This window comes from Lithobates pipiens, unplaced genomic scaffold (genome assembly GCF_037356315.1).
Source record: "Lithobates pipiens isolate NorthernLeopardFrog02 unplaced genomic scaffold, aLitPip1_a1.2 Scaffold_19, whole genome shotgun sequence".
In the NCBI taxonomy this organism is placed as follows: Eukaryota; Metazoa; Chordata; class Amphibia; order Anura; family Ranidae; genus Lithobates; species Lithobates pipiens.
The window spans coordinates 450,255,027-450,279,243 of NW_027507764.1; the positions used below are offsets into that span (position 1 = coordinate 450,255,027).

Genomic DNA, 24,217 nt, shown 5'->3' on the forward strand with positions numbered 1-24,217 from the left:
ATAGTCAGCTGACTAGACCCACATCAATTTCTTTGACCACATTTTTAGTTATTACTCATAGCTTGTGATTGCGTTGCATAGGCTTCAATTACAGGAAAGCTAAACTGCCCAAAACCCACCATAATCTAGAACAGTGTAAGCCTTTATGTGTGTACAGTTTACCAACATAGCAAAACTATTTCCATGCAGACTGCCCATTATAAAAGATACAGCGGACAATTACACTACTGTAGCACAAACTGCCCAAAGGGGCCGCTGTAAATAACCCTTACCTGTTCAGAAGCTGCCAGACGCAGAGACCAGTTCCAGAAACACACTGACAAAATTCAGGCCAAGTCTAGGGGGTGTCTTTTGAAGCTTTATTGCATAGCCCGAACATAGCAGGAAGGAGGTTATTCCTTAAAAATCTTGTTTCAAGATTACTGGGCCATATAGTATTTTGAAGAGGGGATAGCCAGTTACCCCAAGAACCACTGGTGCCTCACACTTAAAAGCACTTTCACATCTGGAGCTATAGGTGAAAGGTCCTACTCAATGTCCAGAGGCAGCCCCCAACCAGTCACCCTGCACCACTTCAGGGAATGTGTTCCACTCTAACTCAGGTAGTGTCCTCAAGCAAGTTTTAGGTCCAGCTCCCTTCAGGAGCCCAACCATAGCATTCTGCTGAGGCCTAACTACAGTAACTCTTCTGTATCACCAGGCAGGTGCAGTCTACTTTCTGCACTGCAGGTAGTGCTCTTCCACAGCGACACTGCAGTTGGAGGGGGGGGGGGGGGAGTCCAGAGGAACAGTTCTGTGGATCCCTGAGTCACTGGGGAAAGCATCCAATTGACTGCTGCCTCATGTGACTGGCAGCCATCTTGGGTCAAGCAGAGCCTATTTAAGGCCCTGGCTCCCAGGTTTTGCATGCATTTGTGAGCTGGTAGATTGGGGGACAAGTACCCCACCTGTTAGGGATAGAACAAGTGGCAAGGACATGTTCCTGACGAGGAAGGCTCATCACTGCTCTGGACACGTGCCTGTTTGGGCATAAGACAGCCAGGCCGCATTCTTCCCCTCTATAGACTAATTTCGGCTGCATTCTGCTCTCTAAGCTGTTGGAACCGAGTGTTCCTGGTAAGGCTGCCTTCCCACCAGTTTACCTGTGAACTCTCTGCATTATTTCAAAAGTTCTTCCATTGCACTGGGACTGAGTGACATTATAGCGGCACTTCATTCCACCTACACCCCTAAGCTGCCTGCCAGGGGGAAGACACCAGGAGAGAGATCTCAACACACCCTCCCATTTATCTTCTCCTCGGCCATACCTTCTGAGCATACTTCCCAGGGATTGGCTGAGGTCTGAAAACTAGTAACATCCCAGTAGCGGACCTTCCTACTCTATTTCTGGAAGCTTCTTAAAGAGGCTGGCCGACTACCAGAAAATATGACCAGACCACAATAGAGCAAAAAACTTAAATGTAACCAACCCACAGCAGGTTGCTACACTTTATTAAACTAGTCAGGATACAAGTTAATCAGTGCTGGTAACAGACAAGTTGGTTATTGTTTAGTTGTAGCTGATCCCAAGTCAACAAGCAGAATCGCTTAAAACCAGGCAGCAGTGAGCAGGTGGTGGCGGCCACGCAACCTGGATTGCCAGGAAGAAGGAACGTGGAAACTAGCCTGACTTCAGGTGGTAACAAATGCATTCTTTGTGGGACAGGAAAGTGGTAGGGCTTGGCATTTACCAGTACTTTAAGCAAGCTTTCAATACGAAAATAGGAACACATCTTAAAACTTCTTGATGCTGCCACAATGCATCATGAACTTACTTGGGGTTCTGACAGTGTTTCAAAGCTGCAATACATTTTCCAAGGATGAGCAGAGAATTATTTATGTTTCCTGCTTCTTTCAATCTGTCGCCAACAGTTAGTGTTTTATTGCAGCGCTCAGATCCAGCCAGATCACACAGTGACATTCTGCACAAGGGGCAAAAGAAAATAGGTTATAATTCAGTTCATTCTGATTCTTTAGGGTGCAACTTCAGTTTAAAAGCCCTAAAGATCATTGGCCATTGTGGTTTACCCTGCACAAGTCTAAAGTAAAATTAGTGAAAAATAAACATGTAAAGAACCAATAGCGATATACAATTCACATGCAAAGACTTACTCTGACACGCCAAGAACACTGGGATCATCACCACCGCTTAATTTTAGGAGCCGAATTGTAAATATACTGTGGCTGGAAAACAAAACAAAAGATTAATGCTTCGATAAGAGAAGCAATTTGGAGAGTACAGTTTCTCCATTTTACCACTGATGCAATAAGAGTATTAATGGAAATCTCATTTTCTTTATGGCCATGTTTATCTTATAAAAACGCACAAGAGAAAAAAAAAAGGAATCGATATATAAAGCATTTGGAAGCAAACTAAAACAAGGTTCAACAGAATGAAAATATAGATAGAGAATACATACATCTCAAATACCGAAGAGTGAGAGGTGCATCATGGCAAATGCAAAGCAATCAGGCCTTCCTAGGGGCCCTATATAGGAGAGGAGGGGGGGGGGGGTAGGGGGAATTGGTATTGCTGCAGAAATGTAAGGTTATTAAGGAAAAGAAAAATAGTTAAGCCCCATACACACTATCAGTTTTTCTGCTGAGTTTTTCCTTCAGGTTTACCAAAACCATGTAGTAGAAGGGCCTGCCTGATTGCATACAAATTGAAACTCCTAAGGTTTGACCTCATATTATATGGTTTTGGTAAATCTGAAGGAAAAAAACTCATCATAAAAACCGATAGTGTGTATGGGGCTTTACATAACTTTCCAGGTTTATGCAAGGTGACAGTTTCGGGCCAAGATGATAGCGCCCTTCTTCAGACCAAAAAGCATAATACTAAAAATACAAATATATGCACTAGATTCTGAACTAAACACGTTTGGTTCAGAATATAGTGCATACATGTGTGTATTTTCTCTTGATAACTGGTGCCTTTTGCTGGTAGCCTCATGTGTGGGGAACTCTACACCTGATGGCTCGGTTTCAACCATTAGGCCAATTTTTACATAGTTAGTAAGGTTGAATAAAGACACCAGTCCATCCAGTTCAACCTGAGTGAGTGTCTACAATTGTCCCTGTACATTGCACACTCACATTGGTCACTACCCTCAATGAGCCCACAATCCCCATTCATATACTAGGTCCAATTTTGGACAGAAGCCAATTAACCTACCTGCATGTCTTTGGAGTGTGGGAGGAAACCAGAGTACCCGGATGAAACCCACGCAGGCACAGGGAGAACCTCCAACCACGACACTACCTGCCTGGAGTTTGCGATTCGAACCAGCGACCCTTTTTACTGCTAGGCGAGAGAGAGCCAACCACTACACCACTGTGCCGCCCAATTTCTATGCTCATGATTACTTAGTGAATGCTAAATGAATGAATTGGTTCCAAATGATTGTGAATATATGTAGTGAATTTGTATCTTGATGTCATCTATGCTTTTGGTCTGAAGGGCACTATATAAAATACCAGTAGTGAAAGTTAACAGAAAAAGATGCAATTAATTTCAGGTAACAAATGTACTTTTTTTCAAACCCTTTATTTGCAAGCATTCTTCAGCATTGCTGTCAATCTAAAAAGGGGTGGTGGGTGGAGCAGCCATCTAGTTACTAAAGAAGCCCGTTCAATTGAAAATGCATGCACTGCAAGAGCATTTAAGGGATCATGGGGTATGCAGCCCCCACATCAGAGAAAAAAAAAAAAAAAGCAATTCAGTGTGCACATGCTGGCTAGGGACAGCAGCAGGTACATTTCAGAAGGTGTTTTTCTACTTTGAGTACCAGCTAGAGTAAGAAAGGGTAAAAAAAAAAAAAAAAAAAAAAAAACGTTATTTTGGCTGCACTCTGGCCCTGTGTCACCGGGACAGAAGGGCGGGAGAATGTGAGACAGTTGGAGCCCCCAAACAGCTTTTTATTGCCAGGTGTCTCACCAAGATAATTGCCAACCAGGGGTGGACTGACAACTCATGGGGCCCCCGGGCAATAGGAGAAGACCATGGGGCCACACACACACACACACCTCACTGATAAGGTACTGGAGAGGCTGGGCAGCTATAATCTTGGGATTTTATTTAAAAACAGACTTTTACATACTGTCCCTGGTTTTATTGAGGCTGGCAACCCTGATGGGGCCCCCTTAGTGGTGTGGGGCCCTCGGGCAGTGCCCGAATGGTCAGTCCACCCCTGTTAAAAACTTCTGTCCTTGGTTCATAAGAACATGAACTGAAAGAAAATCTCCCCAGTGAGGTCTTGGACATTAAATAAAAACCCAAGAATCCTACCCTATTCCATCCAAAACAAAATACTTCAAATCAAAAAAATCTAATTAGTAGGCAACCTTGACACTACAGCTGTGGTAAAACTAGCCCCATGAGGCTTTACAAGACTCACCCACAGGCATGACTCCCAGCAGCAGGGGCATAATGGGATTTGTAGTTTCACCACAGCCAAAGTGCCAAGATTGCCCATTCCTGCTTTAAACCATTTTGAATGAAATGGTAACAATCTGAACAGACTGAACAAAAATTTGCTGTATGAACAATGAGAGAGAGAGGCCACAATTAGTTGCAGTATTCGGCAGCCTCCTCCTGCCTTCAATGGGGCCGCTTCATGCACAAAAATAATGGAAACTTCCGCTGCTGATGCTGCTGTTACTTTCCTAGTCTACTTGTCTCCAGTCTAACTCATTTAAAAAAGAAAGTAACATCCTTAAGTTGATAACACTGTTGAGTACATTTTTACTAGGTAAAACCTAGAGAGAATTTAATGTGACCGATCCTTATGAGAAGTCAGAAACCACAACCAGCGTCTCCCTTAAAGCAAACCATCATGAAAAATGTCTCCCACTGCTGACCCATTCTGAAACTACTTGGTGCCCGACTACCCCAAAAAGTGCAAAGAGTGTCTTTGGATTTCAGATCAGTTACTCAAGTACTGAAGTTAGAAACCAATCAGTATTTCCAGAAGGTAGCCAGCCATCACATTTCAGAGGTTTTACCTTATTTCTTACAAGTGCCTTAATATGATGGGGATTGAATAAGCTACATTTCATTGCTAAATCACTGAATATGAAAACTAAACAAATCTTACCTTCTACTAGACTGCTGGTTCATTTTAGTAGATGCCAGGCTTCGATTTTTGTTCCCAATTTGCAATATCTTACATGCCTCCTCTGTACTGGTGATATTGAGCCACTTTAGATCTTAAAAAAAAAAAAAAAAAAAAAAAAATTAAGTGTACACACACTCTAAGTGTTACTAAACCCAGAACCCTGCATTCACTATATTTGGTCTCCCACAGTACATGGAAATCCATTTTACTTAATATAAACTGCCAAATACCTTTTTCAGCAGTATATAGCAGTCTTGTGACTGTGTCCATACATACATATATAGGTCACCACTCACTGTGTGCAAGATAGTAATATACCTACTAATACCACCACGTCTAAAAATCAATTATATGCGACCAATTCTATTGAAATCAAACCCTAGCGTGAAATATTAGTGCCACAATACCCAATTATAAACCTTAAACCCTCTGTGTATATGTCATACAAGCCAACATATAAGTGCGAAATGACATTATGGAGTGTAAAAAAAAAATAAAATAAAAAAAAGTTGTGTACTATATGATGCTGCTACTGTAAAAAAATATTGTGAACAAAAAAATTCTATCAAATGAAAAAAAGTCCAAGACAAAACAGTCTTAGATATTTCCAAGTGACTGGCATGTTCCACTCTGGAAGGCCCCAGTGCGTGATCAGCCTCCCTTTCTTGTTGCTGATCAGTGCAGCTAAATATCACCCTTAAATTATGATTTCACCACCACTTATAAATTGGCCACGCACCAGAAATAGGTGAATTTGCGCCTTAAGTATAATGGTTAGATAACCACCAAACCCTGGATCTCTCTGTGCTCACTCCAACTGGTATGTTTAAGCCAATGGATATCCCATTTATTGTGCCCTATGCCGGCACTAAGCTGTTCCAGCCATGTGTGTAGAGACCGATGTGTTAGCGTGCTATCCCGTGTACTTCCATGCGCTCCACCCCTCTCCCGTCAGGCAGGGAATGACGTCAAACTCCCAGCAGCCTATATATTTGTTTCCACAGGTTACTCACCAGCAGAGCAGGCTTGTTTTGACAGCAGCAGACTGATTTGATACCAGGCATATATATATATATATATATGTTTGGTTAGGTTTTACCTTTATACCAATTTTTTTTACTACCAATTTGCACCGGTACCCTTATACAGCTATACTGGTTAAAGCTTGTAGGAGTTGTCGTCATTCTCCTGTCTGTCCTAGGAGGCTGCATGACCCCTGACTGTCCATGACCATCTGCTGCTTATTGCAGCTTAAGAGGGTAGTTGGCGGGCAGTAGGAATGCAGATTATGCATGCATTTTTGCCACCCACTCTCTCTCTCTCATGGTTACTCCTCACTACCTGCCAAAAAAAAAAAAAAAAAAAAAAAAAAAAAAAAAAAAAAAACCACAAACACACAATATATCCTTAATGATTTTATATGCGACACTCTAAATTTTACTAAAATATGAACACTAAAATCTGACAAAACGTTTGTATTATGCCAATTATAGACTGACTGCTTGCATTATACATCACACAATTGACCATGCCTCATTTGTATAACTTAATGAGAAAAAAAATAAATAAAAATAAGTTAGGATTACCTTTTACATAAGAGATGCCAGCTTGGTCATCACATATTTTCAAGGCTGCCCTCTTTTGGTTTTTTGATGTAGGGAACTGATCTAGCAAGTCATAGACATACTCATTGTAGATTTCAAAGAACGATACCCACGCAGAGAACTGATGAAGATTTTCCCCTTCTCCATCTGGAATAAAAATAAATAAAAAAATAAAAAAAACACAACTTTATTGTACCCTGCATTGAAGACCATGTTCTTTAACAAGGTTTTAGACTACAGTATCTACTGTGCTTGTAGAGTAAACAAAATCTGAATTTTAAAAAGATGCTAGCCGTCAAGGAACTTGCTCTTGCTTTCCTGTCAAAGCACAAAAAAATTAAAAATAAATAAAGCGTGCAAGCGAAGACTGTACTCCTGAATTGTATTTTTCATGATTCTCCACTAACAGCAGAAACAACTGAGACCCAGTAAATGGAGCCCAACACCAAAATAAAAAACACATATGTAGTGTAGAAATAGTCAGGCTCCATTTACGGTTTAATGCTTTTCAATGATATACACCTTCATATACTCCATCTACCCAATTTATTCACTTTTACAGCATTGGAGCCCAAATGGTTCTCTTTTTGACCACTTGTTTCCTTTTCTCTGGGAATCATTGTGTGTCCGGCTTTCCTGCAGGCCCCTTCCTAGGCTCCCGGGATAAATATTTCTAGCAGCCGCCACTTTTCTTCATGTTCACATGGTCTAGACTTGATATGCAAGTACTTAGTGGGATGAGTAAATTTATCCCCCCCCCCCCCCCCCCCTTTACATATAGTCTTTGTTTGGGTGTAACTTCTGAACATATCGTTTATTTTTTTGTTTTGTTTTTTTACAGACATTGGTGCAATTGCCTCTGATGTGGTAGAAAACCACAAAAACGTGCATTGGGCCAGTTTTGGTGCACCATTTTCTTTTTAGATGGTTTTATTTCATCTACTCCCAAGCTACTCCGCCATGTTGCTCTTCAAGTGTCTGATACCTCAATATGCCATCTCCAAAATGCTACGATTGTTTTTATGACTACCTTGTCAATGTGATTGTTATGCTTATTTACTATGTACTCATATTGCCATGTAATGTTTTTTAATGAATAAAACATGTCTTGTTAAATTGACTCATCTTTAAGCCATGCTAGATCTCCCTCATTTAAAAGCACCAAACCCTCTTTTCTTGCATTTATATAGGGATGGAGCTGTGCGATTCAACATACCCAATTTAAAGTTCCAACCCCCCCCCACCTCTGTTTCAACAAATACATTCTCCCCTCTCCCCCCCCCCCCCCCCCCCGGCAAAAATATGTGCATTTATTATTTTTTACAAAAATGGTGATTATAGGCTTCAACATTAAATGCCAGCACAAACTGCACCTATAAAGGAAAATAAAAAGCCTTGCCCAAGACATGTAGGCTGCTCCACCAAGATTAGGAGGGCAAGCATGCCCATAGCCCACATGTCCTTGGGTTCCACCCAAAAGAACCACATTACAAAACAGGTTTATACTTACCTGCTCTCTAGAAGTGCCCAACAAGGAAGTATTTATGGGGGGAACTTGTGTGGGCTCACTTCTGGGCCTTGCCGTCTGCTTCTATAGACACAGGCAGTGGTACTCTGCTCCATGCTGCAGATGGGCACAGCAATGGATCAAATGAGGCCTCAGGTAAAGAAAAAAAAATGGTGGGAATGGGAAGGGGGGGGGGCATTAAGGTAAAGGCTTTAAAAACCATGTTAAGTGGTCAGTCTGTGCAAGAAAAAGGGGGTCTTTTCTGTTCAAAATGTATTCAGGTTTTTGAAGTCTGGACGTAACAATTATGAAAATTAGGACACGTATTTCACAGCACAACACCCATGAACAAACTAGGTGGGTGAGGATGGATAAGAAGGGTGGAGGGAGAGGGTTCCTGGGGCGGGTATGTAAATATTGGGAAGGCCACTAGTGGCAGCAAAAAGTCTGGTGCACATTATGATTCATGCAGCATGGAATCAAAAAGTCAGCAGGGAGAAATCAATTTATGGCAGACACATTTTGGTATGTTTGGGACACAATCAGGTAGGATGATGTCAATCTTGCCATGAACCAGGGCTCATGCAACTCGATTTTTTACTTCAAGCAGAAGTTTCATCGGAACAGCACACAGGACGAGCGGTTTTCGAAATATAAATATTTCCGATGGAACCAAATCCTAACATGTTCTATTTCTAGGGCCAATCAGAATTTAAGAAAAAAAAAAAAAAAAAAAAAGTTAGATGAGGCATACACACGATCGGTATATACGATGAAAAGCTTCCATTTGACTTTGTCAGACATTCCGCTCGTGTGTATGCGGCATTACTGTACCAATGACACTGGCAGGAAAGGGGTTAACACCAAGGACAATCAAAGGGTTTAGTGTGTCCCTGTGTGAGGGATGAACTGACTGGGTGAACACCGATCCGTGTTCCTGCTTAGCAGGAACAGAAGATCTGTGTCCTTTCCTGTCAGAACAGCTTGTTTACATAGGGAGATCACCATTCTGCCCCTCTGTGGAGCAATCGCAGGTGGCCATAGAGTCCGCCAGACCCACTGATCGCTCCCCGACCCCCCCAGTCAAATGGGCTCACGCGCCCCCACAGTATCTGTTGCACAAAAGGACGTACAGGTACAGCATTTTGTGCAATAGAACCAATCTTCCACAGTATTCATCCCCCGAAGTAGTCACGTTGGCGTGACGCTACGTGTTGGGATTGAGCTATAGGCAAAACCAGAAGAGACGTGGGAATGCGAGCTCGCTGCTCGCGAGTTTAACAGCTTAATTTAAAAACTGAGGGCATCAGACACATCAACAAAGATGGTCTAAATGTTTCCTTAGGAGACCCCCCTTGGGTCATGCAGACACCGGGACACGTCCTGGGGAGTTGGCGACGTGTCCATCCTGTATCTGTGCACAGTTTTAACGGTGAGGAAAGCAGTGTCTCTGATTAGCCTTGCATAATATAAGCTATATACACACACACACACACACGACGATTTAACATGCGAGTGGGATATCGCTATATGTTTTTATCTATGGCCCTGATATAATTACATTGTTGTGTGATGAAAGGTTGTTTCTTTTCCAGAGTCATCCTAGAAGACAGCTGGACCATCTCTAAATCATTTAGAGCAGGGACATGCAATTAGCGGACCTCCAGCTGTTGCAGAACTACAACTCCCATGAGGCATAGCAAGACTGACAGCTGCAAGCATGACACCCAGAGGCAGAGGCATGATGGGAGTTGTAGTTTTGCAACAGCTGGGAGGTCCACTAATTGCATATGCCTGATTTAGAGCTTTACATGACCCAAGGGGGTCTCCTAAGGAAACGTTTGGAGCATATTAAAAAATTGTGTCCAAGTTTGTATTTCTATTAAATTTGGTCTTTAAGAGCTGTATATGACCCAAGGGGTCCGAGGGTGAGCAGGCATTGCACCTGGTGGTGGAAGTAGTGACACGGATTAAACAAACGACTATCACACTTTGTGGAGGAGCACATGCATACTTTCTATAATTTTGGTTTTATCATATTTTTATACATTCTATGTTTGAAATTGTAAATTTTGATGGAATTATGCACATTATAAACAGAGCAAGAGCTCCATTGGTCAAGAATTTTTAATCTTATTGGACTGGCTAGGCATCAGCCATTTAATCCCTGGTTATGGTGAAGGATAGCACCTACACATCCTTTGATTACTTTATGAACTATTTTTTCTGATTGCTACTTGTGCCTAAGGTGGCACATGGAACATTCTGAGTCTACTGCATGGTGTCGCACCTATGTTTGCACATTACCTTTTTCACCCATTTACTGTGCAATCCATATTGTTTTTTATCATGTTACTGTGGGAAGATTCACTCGTTTGTATACAATTGTCTGGCATTTACACTTTATATTGAAGATTCACAGATTTGCAAATTTACTGTAAGAACATTGTGGGTATATTTACATCTTTGTGTACAACTAAGATGTGCAATCCCAAAAAAAATCAAAAGTGCCAGCGTGCGCTACAATAAACCAAGGTGCTCAGAAAAAACAGATGAAGTTCAGTCCAAACTGCTTGACCCAATGTGATCAGGACAGACTTCTCAGAAGGACAAACAATTTCTGTTCAAAGTAAAAACAGCGCCGATTAACAGATGTGATGGATCTCAAAATATAGAGATCAGATAGGTGCATACAGGAAGAATCACTTGGCCAAAGGCGTTGTATTCACTGAATTTTCAATAACAGGATCCCCCCCTCCTGTAGCAGCTTTTCTTTGCTAAAATACTCCTCAGAGCCTAGTAAAAATAAATTCCTCCACTGGATGCATTTATGAAAGAAGAGGCTTTATTGGTGCAGTGCTCAAATTTAAAGGGTATTTATACATCCAAACAAAACTACAGTGTATTCAAACCATCCGCGGCCAGGTGATCCTTCCTTCCTGCGTGTGCGTGTGTGCGTATTGGGTCTAGCGCAGATATCCTGCGTTACATACATATACATTACAATTTTTACATATTGTCACTTGCATCTTATACTGTAGATCTTCACTAGTCGTCCTACAGAGCAGCACCACCCTAACATAGTATATGTACGGTGGCCAGTTGGCAAATGGTTAATTCTGATGACACTGGGAATGCATAATAATCTCAGGTCAAGATTGTCAGATAAGATAAACTTGAAAATTAGAACTAAATGCTATGGTTGCATCAATAGTTTTCATTTACCAGCGATTTCCTGTTTGGTCAAGTACTTGCTGATACTGAGTACAAATACCCTTGTGCTACCATTTAAGCCCATATCCAAAACCTGAACTTTCTGGGTGAATCCTGAACAGATGGCAACCCTACGCACTGCATGCCTGTTTAAATCAAATGCAATTTAAGCACTGCAAAGAATCGCACTGCAAAATGCATCGGTTTCAGGTATTGGAGCATTTACACGAGAAGTACTCACGCAAATGCTTAGTATCAGGAACGATACCGGTACAACACTACTAAATGCTTACAAGAACAGATCACTTTGCCATACAATAATGAAGCTATAATAATCAGCACCCATTGTTCAAATTTACCTTTTACAGGTGAAGAATCGTTGCTAGAGGCCAGGTTACGAAGATTTCCTAAACTTGAAACAGTCTTCATACCATCCTGCAACGATTAAAAACAGCAATGAAAAAAATAAAAATAAAAAAAAGCAAAATTTAGTATGAGTCTTCAGCCCATGTGGCAGTACAATCTTACCTATATGCAGCACAAAGTAAATGTTACAGCAAGCATTCCTGGTGTCAGGAAGAACGAGAGGCATGGGGAATGCTTGTCGAACTTGGATGTGTGAAAAGAATGAATGCGGTCCATGCACTACAATTGACGGTTTCAAAAAGATTCACAAATATGATCAAATGGAGCAGCGAAACCGATCACTATACTAATAGCTTTGGTAATGGGCTCTTTGCTCTGTTCCAGGCTTTGATAAAAAAATAAAAATAAGTAAAAAATTGTTAAAAGGGTCTGAAAAAAAAAGAAGGGCAGAAAACCGAGCATATGGCAAGTATCACAATTTATACATATGTTGACAGTAGTACAAGAGAACAGAATAATATAACAATTTGAACCAACAGTAAGAATAATAATGCCATCTAGTGGACAACTTAGTTTTTAAATTTAATTTATCGTTTTAGGTTGCCGCTAACCTCTTTCAGGCTGGAAAGGAGAGCTGCTTTTGTGGCTTCCTCCTGCTTAACTTGTGCAGGGTCTAGCTTCATCACATCATTGCCAAGATAGGGCTTTAGGGTCATTTTGGGATACTGTCGACCTCGGATATGACCGAATATCACATCAAGTGAACGAGGAAGTATACCACCATCTTTTGGAGTTCCTGCAGAGGCAAAAAAAAAAAAAAAAAAAAAAAAAAAAAAAGTTTGTTAGTAAGGGTTCATGCACACAGGGCTTAAAAAACACCTTTTACAGGCATTTTACCTTCTCAGCCTGCAAAAGCACCTCTGTTAGCCTAGGTGTCCATGTGCACATAGGTGTTTACAGGCATGTTAAAAGTGAAATGTTTACAGGCTGAAAAAAAAAAAAAAAGCTTTGATGCGTGTAAACATGCTTAACCTTAGGTGTTTAGTGCTTCAGAATTCATTCAACATGTGACTAAGTGCGTTACCAGGGGCGGACTGACCATTGGGCCACTCGGGCACTGCCCGAGGGCCCCGAGCCACTAGGGGGCCCCATCAGGGTTGCCAGTCTCAGTAAAACCAGGGACAGTATGTAAAAAAAAAAAAAAAAAAAAAATAAAAACGGTGTTTTTTTTTACATCTGTCTCTGAAATGTCCCTTACCGACATACTTTTGGTCTAAAAATCCCGAGATTATAGCTGCCCCACCTCTCCAGTACCTTCTCAGCCAATAGAAACATGTCTGTGTATAATGTGTGTACATGTATGTGTATACTGTGTGATTGTGTGTGTGTGTGTGTGTGTGTGTGTGTGTATATATACTGTGTGGCCCCATAAACTCAGATTGCCTGGGGGCCCCATAATCTCCTATTGCCCGGGGGCCCCATGAGTTGTCAGTCCACCCCTGTGCGTTACCCTGCTTTTTCCTGTCAGGAGTAAAGGCATTCAGGAGAAAACAAAACAAAAACCAAATGCCCAGTGTGCATGAGGCCTAATAGAAAACTCAAGACTTACTGGTAACTTGTTTGGAGTAGTCTTTCAGGACAACACCTGAGAATGTAGCTCCTGCCACCAGACACAGGAAATCCATCAATCTTCAGACTGATCTCCTTAGAGCCTGCAGGGCCGCTGGAGCCTTAAAAGCCATACAACCAAAAGGCTCTATTGAAATTTAAAAAAAAAAAAAAAAAACCCACGAATCACACACAAAGCAGCCACCTGCACCTTTCGGGTGCTGACTGCCACACCTTTGTCCATATAGTATTGTCTAGTATGAATTCCAAAATAGCGAAAGGGTCTTCTGACAACCAGAAGAGGGTTGTATACATATATATCCATATTTTACCATAGATGACTCTAGTCACCTTCTTGCAGCTGACAAGAGTAGCAACTTGAAGCTCCAAAAACCTCTTTAAGAGCCAGCTACTCAGATCTTTCTTAGCCTTGACCATTTGGATCAGTTCCCATATGGCACTGATCTTTGCTTGGGGCAAAAAATGGCCATTTTTGTAACACTGACAAAACTAAGTTCAAGTTCCAAGGATTCAAAAGGGGATTTAACTGGTGGATTAATCTGCATCACCCCTTGCATAAAACCCCAGACTAAAGAATGTGTAGCAAGTGGTCTTTGAAATAAGACTGATAAAGCTGAGACTTGACCTTTAACTGTACTCGAGGCCAACTTCATCGCTACCCCCAATTATAGAAAGGCATTAATTATGCCTATGATATATCACCAAGGGTGCCATCTAGGGATGGCCGAACTGTTCGCCCGGCGGTCGTTTGGAGTGTTCGTGATTCGCCCAATCGGCGGACTATTGCCGCTGTTTGCCCGGCGGACATGTGTTTACAGTGTGAAAGAACTTTGACCCATGATGACACATCCATCATGGGGTACAGGACAGCCAATTGAGACATTTCAGCACATGGACAATTGGACATTCCCCCTACCTTACAAATAGACCTGATCTGGTGGCCATTTTACATTCTGTCTTATTTCAGTGTAGGGACAGGACGCTGTATGGAGCAGGGAGAGAGTGTAGTGACACAAATCGCTAGCCATTAGGTCCACAAAATCCTTTTAAAGACTGGTATGCTACAGGTGTAGTACAGTATATAGGGTTGAGTGCACTGCTGTGCTGGTGATTGCAGCAGCCTGTCTTGTCAGTGCAGGGAGGGACAGGACACTGTGTGCAGCAGGGACAGTCAGTTTAATCAGCTAGCTAGCTATTACTATTAGGTCCACAAAGGTCCTTTTAAGGACTGGTATAGGTGTACAGTATATAGGGTTGTACACATACAATATACTTTCTTCATCATAGAAAGAATATTATACTTGACTGCTGCCCTATTCTGCAGCAGTCCTTTATCAGTGTAGGGACTGAGGTACAGTCTGCAAATCACTAGCTACTTGGTCCACAAAGGTCCTTGCAAGGACTGGTATTAGGTGTAATACACGTATAAAATACTTGCACATATAGAAAGCATAGTATAGTGCATTTCCACTGTGCAGCATTGTGACTGCTGAGCGGTTCTGCAGCGATACTACAGAGAGCGACAAACGCAATAAAAAAATAAATAAAAAAAAAAAAGGAGTTACTTACCAAGAACATCCTTTTCCAGGAGTCTCAGGACAGCTACCTTAGAGAGACCCTGGCTCCTCCCCTCTTAGGAAACACTGCCTTCAATTTCACAATTTAAGTCTCATCCTCCCTCCGTCCTTAGTTCTTCCAGAGTACCACCGGCCAACTGGGGAGACACAAGAACACGTCACACAAACTTAATCTTACCTGACGGTCTCATGTGATGAGTTCCTGAAGATCTCCAAAAACCTGGGTGGGAACCGGTGCTGTCCTGAAAGACTCCCGGAAAAGGATGTTACCGGTAAGTAACTCAGTTTTTCCCCAAGTCAGTCTTTCAGGACAGCCACCTTAGTGGGACCACTGCTTGCAGCACTTTACGACCAAAGGCTTGGTCTTTGGCTGACAGAAGATCCAATCTATAGTGCTTTACTAACGTAGAAAAACTGGACCACGTTGCAGCTCTACAGATCTGTTCAGGAGAAGCACCAGCCCACTCTGCCTGAGAAGTTGCCACTGCCCTTGTCGAGTGTGCTCTGATCCCAACAGGGGGTTCTAACCCCCCTGCCATGTAAGCCTGCCCAATGGCTGACCTTAACCATCTGGCCATCGTACGTTTAGAGGCTCTGGAATCCTTCCTAGCCCCTGAAAAGAACAAAAAAAGTGAATCAGACTTCCTGAACTGACTTGTGCAATCTAAACAATGAAGGACACATCTTCTAACATCTAATCTGAAAAATGTGTTCCTGTTCTCTCACCGGATTTTAACAGAAAGTAGGCAGCACAATCTCCTGGACTATGAAAACTAGAGGCTACCTTAGGTAAAAAGGCCGGATCAGTCTTAAAAATCAAACGGTTCAGAAAAACCTGAAAAAAAAAAAAAAAAAAAAAAAAAGGTGCCCTAACAGAAAGAGCTTCGAGTTCACTCACTCTCCTTGCCGTAGTGATCGCCACCAATAACAGTTTTGAGAGAGTGATCAATCTTAACGAGCAAGATTCCAATGGCTCAAAAGGTTCTCCTATGAAAACCTGTAAAACGAATGAAAGATCCAAAACTGGGAAGGGGGAATTTGTAACGGGTCTCTGCCTACTTAAGGCTCTAAAGAACCTCACTATCCAAGGGTCTGATGCTAGATGCCTTTCCAAAAATATGCTTAAAGCCGATACCTGACCCTTCAATGTTCCAAGGGCTAACCCTTTATCTGCCCCTGCCTGCAGGAACTCTAGAATGGCTACCGAGCTGCGCACATTGAAGGAGTTCTAAGCACCAGCTATTGAACCGCCTCCATACCTTCAAGTAAATGGTTCGAGCTTCCTTTTTCCTGCAACTTAGTAGAGTGGCTACTAAACGATCTGAGAACCCTTTGCCCTTCAGCAATTCCTCCTCAGTAGCCAAGCTGCAAGGTTCCACTGCTCCACCTGAGGACAGCAGATTGGACCCTGAGAAGGGAGATCCTCCTGGACTGGGAGAATCCAGGGGGGTTCCACAGACAGGCCCTTCAGAATTGAGAACCACGGCCTCCTGGGCCAGTGTGGTACAATTAGAATAAGGGTAGTGTTCTCTGCCTGAAACTTCCTTAACACTGCAGGAATCAGAACGGGAGGGGGGAAAGCATAGCACCTGAAGAATCCCCAACTCTGTGCTAGTGCGTCCACCCCTAACGCCCCGTCCCCCATTTATGAAAAGAAGATGGCTACCTTCGCGTTTTCCCTTGAGGCAAAGAAGTCTATCGAAGCAATCCCCCACCTTTGGGTGATCATTTTGAAAACTTCCTGCTTGAGAACCCAGTTGCCTTCTTTGTGTTCTCCTGCTGAGGAAATCGGCTACCTGATTTTGCTCCCCTTTGAAAAGTATCCCTGAAAGGGACAGGACATTTGCTTTGGCCCACCTGAGGATGGCTTTTGCTAGGGCCCATAAGGATCCGCTCCTGGTGCCCCCCTGCCTGTTGACGTAAGCCACTACTGAGGAATTGTCTGACCCGACTCTTACATGTCCCCGGAGTTCCCTCTGAAAGGTCCTGAGTGCCAGATCTACTGCTCTCAGCTCCCTCCAATTCGAGGATCTCTTTGACTCCCTCCTCTCCCAGGTACCCTGTACCAAATGGGAGTCTAGGTGCGCACCCCAACCTGAGCCACTTGCATTGGTTGAAACCACCCTGGATATTGGTAAAATTTATTCTAGACCTTGTGACAAATTTGCTCCCTTTCTCCACCACCAAAAGGGACCTCTCTACCCGAGTTGGAACCGAAAACAGATTCCAGATACTCCTGGCTGTGGTCCCAAACCTTCAAGATGAATAGTTGCAGAGGACGGTAATGTAACCCCGCCCACTGAACTGCTGGGAGCGTGGATGTTAGCAAGGCCAAGGCCGACATGACCTTTGCTGCCCTGGAGAAAATGCTTTGTCTACCTTTTGGATTTTCTCTAAGGGAAGGAAGACCTTTTGTTCTGTTGAGTCCAACACATACCCCAGGAAAGTGACCCTTTGGGAAGGAATCAAGTTGGATTTCTCTAGCTTCAGAAGCCAACCCAGGCTCACTAACAGGTCTTTTGCTACCTGTAGATCCCGAATCAACTGTGCCGGAGAAAGGGCAAACAGGAGAAGATCGTTGAGATTACCCTGAGACGCGGGAATGCCAGAACGTCTGCCATCACTTTGGTAATGATACGGGGGGGGGGGTGTAAGAGGATAACCCAAAGGGAAGTGCTTTGAACTGAAGGTGTAGCACCCCTACTGAGGTTCTCACTGCCAGCCTAAGGAAACGCTGGTGGCTCTCTGCGATGGGAATATGCAGGTATGCATCTTTTCATCAATCCATCAATGCCATGAAACAGTTTGGTGGAAGAAGTGCCTTCACTGAGTAAACAATCCATCCGAAACCTTCTGTAGGTGACAGACATTCAGGAGGCTTCAGGTTCAGGATGAGCCTGAACTTTCCCGAAGGCTTGCGAACCACAAAAATGTGAGAATAGAAGCCTTTGCCCGTCTCTCCTGCTGGGACCCTTACTACCACCTCCTGTTCCTCTAACTCCTGAAGAGAGGAAAGAAGGGCAGACGATTTTTCTGCACACTTTGGCAGCTCAGTGACAAGGAGTCTTGGGGGGGCTCTGAAAACTCCAAATCTGTAACCTCTGATGATCCAACAAACTGATTGGAGGTGATCATCTCCCACTGTGGGAGGAAGGCCCCCCAACCTTCCTCCCACCGTGACCCTGTCATTGAGCCTTTTTGGGCTGTTCAGGAGGGCGAAAAATCGCCCTTTGCCCTTCAGCCCCCAACTTTTCTTCTGCCAATCAGTTCTAGGGGCTTAAAAAATTTTCTGACGACGAGTCTTTGACTGCTCCCCATATTTCCTTTTAATGGGAAAGGCCTTTTTCTTATCAGCCGTGCGATCTAGCACTGCTTCAAGACCTGACCCAAACAGCAAGTCTCCTGTAAAAGGGATCCCACAGAGCTTTGCTTTAGACGCATTGTCCCCCTGCCATGTCTTCAGCCATAAGGCCCTCTTGGCTGAGTTGGTGAGAGCCGTAGACCTTGCAGACATTCACACCGATTCAGCCGAAGCATCCGCAATGTATGCTACCCCCTTAAGCAGCATGGGAAAGGAGGATAAAATAGTCTCCTTTGTCGTCCCTGCTTCAATGTGCGCATTAATCTGGGTAAGCCAATACTCCAAATTACGAGCCACCACTGGCTGCCATGGCAGGCTTAAGATTTCCCTGTGAAGAATCCCAGGCTCTCTTCAGACGCGAATCCATCCTTCGATCCATAGGGTCTGAAAGTACCCTCATGTCCTCAAAGGCCAGATCAGTATGTCTGGACACCTGAGACAAGGCAGCATCTAATCTGGGAGATTTATTCCAGACAAGAGCCTCCTCTTCCGCAAAAGGAAACCTTTGTTTCAATGCACCAGAAAAGAAAGGTTTTCCTTCGGGATCCTGCCATTCCTTCTTGATGGCATCGATCAAGACGTCATGAACAGGGAACACCCGCTTTTTCTGTTCCCCCAGGCCCTTGTACATCTGATCGTGGAGTGACAATGCTTTCTTTTCCTCTTGTATGCCTAAAGTGGTATGAATAGCTCCCAAGAGCTCATCCACCTCTTCCAGGGAAAGTTTATACCGTGAGGTTCTTTTGGATTCCCCATCCAAGCCCTCACCATCAGATTCCCCTTGGGAGTCTGAGACAGCACTGTCAACTCCTTCCTCAACTTCCTTTCTGGAACCCCCTGGATTCTCCCCACCCACGGGAGGAACATCCACTGGGCTAGGTGGTACACTCTGCTGCGCTGGTGGAGGAGTGCTTTGGGGCTGAGGCCACTGGAAACTAGAGAAGAGCGTTTTGAAGGACTGGAAAGGACTAGAGAGTGCCTTCACAGAAGCTGCCAGCTCCCTAACCAACCCCTCAATACACTCCTTACAAAAAGTGTCTTGGAGCAGGAATCCCCCATAGAGGCTCTACATGAAGGACACTTCTTCCTAGAACCATGGGGGGGGGGGGGACGATTTGCTCATGGCTTTCTGAAAAACCGAAAAAAAAAAAAAAAAAAAAAAAAAGAAGGAAACACCAGCACTACTTAGAGGGCCACCGGGAGTGCCCCCCCTAGGATCAACCACCACCAGGATTCCAGACACTCCTTCTCCCTACCCCCCCCCCCTAACCACCAAGGGGGGAAAAACACCAGTGGAGCTACTGGTTACAAAGGGAACACCTCTCCAGGGTTCCCCTTACCTTTGAGTGGCTGGTGCCGTTATCCCCAGGAGCTCTTGAAGCCTCTGCTTCAGACATTTTCCTGTTAAAGAAGAAGAGTGGTACGAACGTGCCTCCGACAGCTGCCTGTACAGCTTAGAAAGAGGCTGCACCAACCGAACACTTGGTCCCCTTTCACGAACCGCAAGACGCGGATCCAACAAAGATGTCCGCCCCCACCGGAACCGATGTCGCCCGTCATCCGGTCTGGCCTCCAGCTCTAAGCCGACTGCAAACACAGGGGGACCTAGGACATCCTGTTGCAGTGCCCCACTGGGCAAATGAACAGATGGACCTCCCCAAACTTCTTGCTTTCCCAAAGCGAAGTTTACAGTGCGTGGAAGACTGTCAGTACGAAAGTCCAGCTCCCCAGCCGACCGGACTGCCGAATGTAGTCCGATAGACGATCGGACTGCCGAGCGGAGTCAGAGAGACCCCTGTCTCCTCCACTCCAGATAACGTAGCCTCAGTCTCGCCGACTGTTTAGCTAAGGTTCCTTAGCGGTGTCTCCCCACCGGAGGAAACACCATAACTGAGGGGATGGAGGGAGGATGAGACTTAAATTGTGAAATTGAAGGCGGTGTTTCCTAAGAGGGGAGGAGCCAGGGTCTCCAAGGTGGCTGTCCTCAAAGACAGACTTAGGAAAAATGTATTATAACTGGTGTGATAGACCAGTGGCCCCCAAAAACAACAGATTGAAGCGGGGTGTTATATACCTTCTTCCACATACATACTGCACTTCTCTAGAGACTCATCACAGGGTCATTTAAAAAAAATGAAAGGCAGAGGAAGAGGCAGGCCCTTCCGCAGGGGTGGTAGGGGTAGGGCAGGAGCAACAGACTTGAGCCAAAGTGGCAAATTGCAGAAGGTGTGTGCAATTACATCAAAGGATGCACCAGACTTGGTTGAGTGGCTCACTCAGCCTTACTCTTCTGCACCCTCCTAATCCTCTTGATCTGCACCTGCTTCTTCACTCTGCTATGTGCACCCCCAAAAGACACCACCAACACCATATACATTCCGCTTGAGTCACAGGAATTATTTTCTGATCCATATCAAGACATTTCCGATGCGCAGCCACTCTTGGCATTGGATCAGGAAGAGGAGGTAGCAGCAACTGCCGCTCAGCAGTCTGACGTCAGTGCACTCCATCATGGTGCTGGCGTCAGTGCTCTCCATCACGGTGCTGGTGATCATCTCCTGCACCCTTGTCATAGCCTACCCTGACCTTTCTTCTCCATTGCCTTCATGCGCTCCTGAGTCCTGAATTGTCAAAATTTCACATATAAAAAGAAAAGAATGCTTGTAGTTGTCGATCCCAGATTCACTTCATACATGTGTTATGTCAGTGGCCATGTGGTGGGACTATGTGTGCACAGCTAGTAATTATTTTGTGGCTGGAAATATGACTTGTAAGTTTTTAAAGTTCGCCTGCAATTGAAGTCAACGGGGCCCGCTGCGAACTTTGCAGTTCGCGAACTTCCGGCCACGTTCGCGAAACGTCCGTTGGAAGTTCGTCCATCTCTAGTGCCAACCCTTGGAGTCACACCAGGAAACATAAGCCCTTCAAATTCTATAATATCTAGTTCTGGAAGCCGGGTTCCTTGCATTAATGTGAGTTTCAATAGCCAAGCTGTTAAATTTAGGGTTCGTAAGGTAGGATGGAATATCGGCCCTTGTGAGAGCAAGTCTGGCCATAGTGGAAGGGACCATGGATCCTCCACTGCCATCTTTACGATTTCTGCATATTATGACCTTCTGGGCCATGCTGGTGCTACCAGAATTACCGGCTTTCTTTCCAGCTTGATCCTGCAAATAAGTTGTGGCAACAACTGAATAGGGGGAAATGCATAGATCAGTGAGAACTGATCCCACGGGATCACCAACGAATCTGTTCCGCATGTGAATGGATCACTTGTCCTGGACCCAAAGTTGAATCTTGATGCTAAAAGACCTACGTCCGGAGTCCCTTATGTTTGACAAACAGCCTGAAAAAAAAAAAAGTTGCAGTGAAGAGACCATTCCCCTGGGAATAACGGTTAGCGACTCAATTTGTCCGCCTGCCAATTCTCTATTCTCGGAATGAAGACTGCCGATAAGAATATTCTGTGCCTATCGGCCCAAGTTAGAATATGGTTCACCTCTGTCTGCACTGCAAGACTCTTGGTGCCCCGTTGGTGAGTGATATAGGCCACTGCTGTGGCGTTGTCGGATTGGATCCTGACAGGACAATCCAGTAACCTGGAAGTCAAGGCCTTCAGAGCCAGGCGCACTCCCCGAATCTCTAGGATATTGATGGGCAAGGCTTTTTTGGAACTTTACCACTGTCTCTGGACAGTTCTCTAGTACTGCTCCCAAGCCTGAAAAGGCTGGCATCTGTCATTACCACTTTCCAGATAACTGGTCTGAAAGATTTTCCTTTTCAGTAGATTCTGGGTTAGTAACCACCAATTGAGGGTTTGCGACAGCCTTGGGGACAGCTGCATTGGCAAGTCTAAAGCTTGGATTGTTTTGTTCCAAGAAGATGGAACACTTTTTTGCAACAGTCTCAAATGGAACTGGGCATAGGGAACTGCTTTGAATGAATCCACCATCTTTCCTAACAACCTCATGCAAAGGCGAATGGAGGGATCTCCTTTCGACCTGACCATCTGCACCCACTCTGACAGAGTTTTGCCTGAGGCAAGAATACCTTTTTCTGGGCTGTATCTGATGGGAGGGTCTGGAACCAAGAATCCCTTGGAGAGGTTGGGAAACCCTCATTTTAGCTCCCCCTGCACCTATTATGTCCAAGTCACCTTGTGCCCTCCTGACACAGGGTGACCGAGAAAATATATCTTGGATTACTTAAAATAGAACAGTAATATTTATCCACAATATCTCCCAGGTTATATGTAAAAAGACTATTCTTGGTTTGATTCTGAACTCAACATGTTAGTTGAGAGAGGGGATTACATTGGCCTCATTGATTAAATTGTACAATGTAGGAGACAGGCCGACTCCGGCTATTGTGAGAAGGAGTCCTTTGTTTATACTTATGATAACGTATAATCTACTGTTTGAAGTTCGGTGACAAGTCTGACCTGTAGTGGAAAGGGAAAAATAAAAATAAAAAATCATCCACCGCTGACACTACCTTCGGTAAAAACATAGGACGAGGACACAATACTACCTTAGCCTTGAAAATAAGTCTTTACAAGAAAGAAGCCAATTCTGATACCCTTCTTGCAGCAGATATGGTTACCAGAATATATTCCCTTGGTCCCCTTTTTGACAAGGAAACTGTCATATCGGCTGAAAAAATAAAAAAATAAAAACTGTTTTGTAATGCCGACCAAAATAAAGTCAAGTCCCAAGGGTTCAGGGGTGACCTAACCGGAGATTAAGCCATGTTATCCCCCGAATAAAGTTACGAACCAAAGAATGCGACGCAAGTGGTCGTTGAAATACAGATAAAGCTGAGACCTGTCTTTAGAAAGCACTTAAGGCCAGCTTTATTTCTCACCCCATCTGCAGAAATGCAAGGATTTTAACTTTGCCCTATTTCCTGGGGTGCAACCCCTGGTTTCACACCAGGAGACATGCTTCCCAGACTACATAATATGCAATTATGGAGGCCAGCTTCCTTGCATTAACCAAGGTATAAACCACTGAACCAGACAGCCCACGCTTCTTCGGAGCATGGGTCTCAATAGCCAAAGCGTTAAATTTAGCATTTGTAAAGTAGGATGGAACACCAGACCTTGCAAGAGAAGGTCTGGCCGTGGCGGTAGGGTCCATGGGTTCCCTACTGCCAGCTTTACGATCTCTGCATACTAAGATTTCCTGGGCCGCACAAGAAACACGGACTTCCCTTCCTGCTTGATCCTGCGAAGAAGTCGTGGATGCTGGCAGAATAGGAGGAAATGCATAAATCAATGAGAACTGATTCCACAGGAATAGCAAGGCATCTGTTCCACATGCTAGCAAATCCTTTGTTCTTGACACAGTTGTCGATTTCCTTGTTGAACCTGGACGCAAATTGAGGCAAAGTACATTTTCTCCCCAAGATGGGATACAATTCACCTGTCTCTGGGCCGCACAACTTCTTGTGATTAATATAGGCCAGTGCTGTGGCATTGTCAGATTGAATCCAGGACAATTCCGTAAACTGAATGTTTACGCCCTCAGGACCAAGTGCTCTGCCTGAATTTCTAGAATGTTAAATAGGCAAGGCCCTTTCTGATCTGGTTTACTTCTCATGGACAGTTGCCTCTTCTAGGACTGCTTCCCAACCCAAAAAGGTTGGCATATGTTACCATTTCCCAGATAACGGAAGGAAGGATTTTCCCCTTTGCAGATTTTTGGTTATCGAGTATGAACTGAGGCTCCAGTGCACCAAGACTACAGCACCTGATATTTACAGGCAGTCTCCCATCCAGGCCTGACCCTGCTTAGCCTCCA

At 44.1% G+C, this 24,217-nt stretch overlaps 1 protein-coding gene across 1 annotated transcript in view; it reads right to left on the reverse strand.

The window, feature by feature from the left end:
• Positions 1-24,217, reverse strand: part of LOC143997216 (kinesin-like protein KIF20A) — a 50,011-nt gene that overhangs the window by 17,201 nt on the left and 8,593 nt on the right. Inside the window, exons 6-11 of the mRNA XM_077492715.1 lie at positions 12,461-12,645; positions 11,843-11,918; positions 6,746-6,910; positions 5,139-5,250; positions 2,152-2,223; positions 1,815-1,961 (exon numbers count right to left, since the gene is read on the reverse strand). Coding sequence (XP_077348841.1) covers positions 1,815-1,961; positions 2,152-2,223; positions 5,139-5,250; positions 6,746-6,910; positions 11,843-11,918; positions 12,461-12,645 — 757 coding nt within the window. The remainder of the gene's footprint in view (positions 1-1,814; positions 1,962-2,151; positions 2,224-5,138; positions 5,251-6,745; positions 6,911-11,842; positions 11,919-12,460; positions 12,646-24,217) is intronic.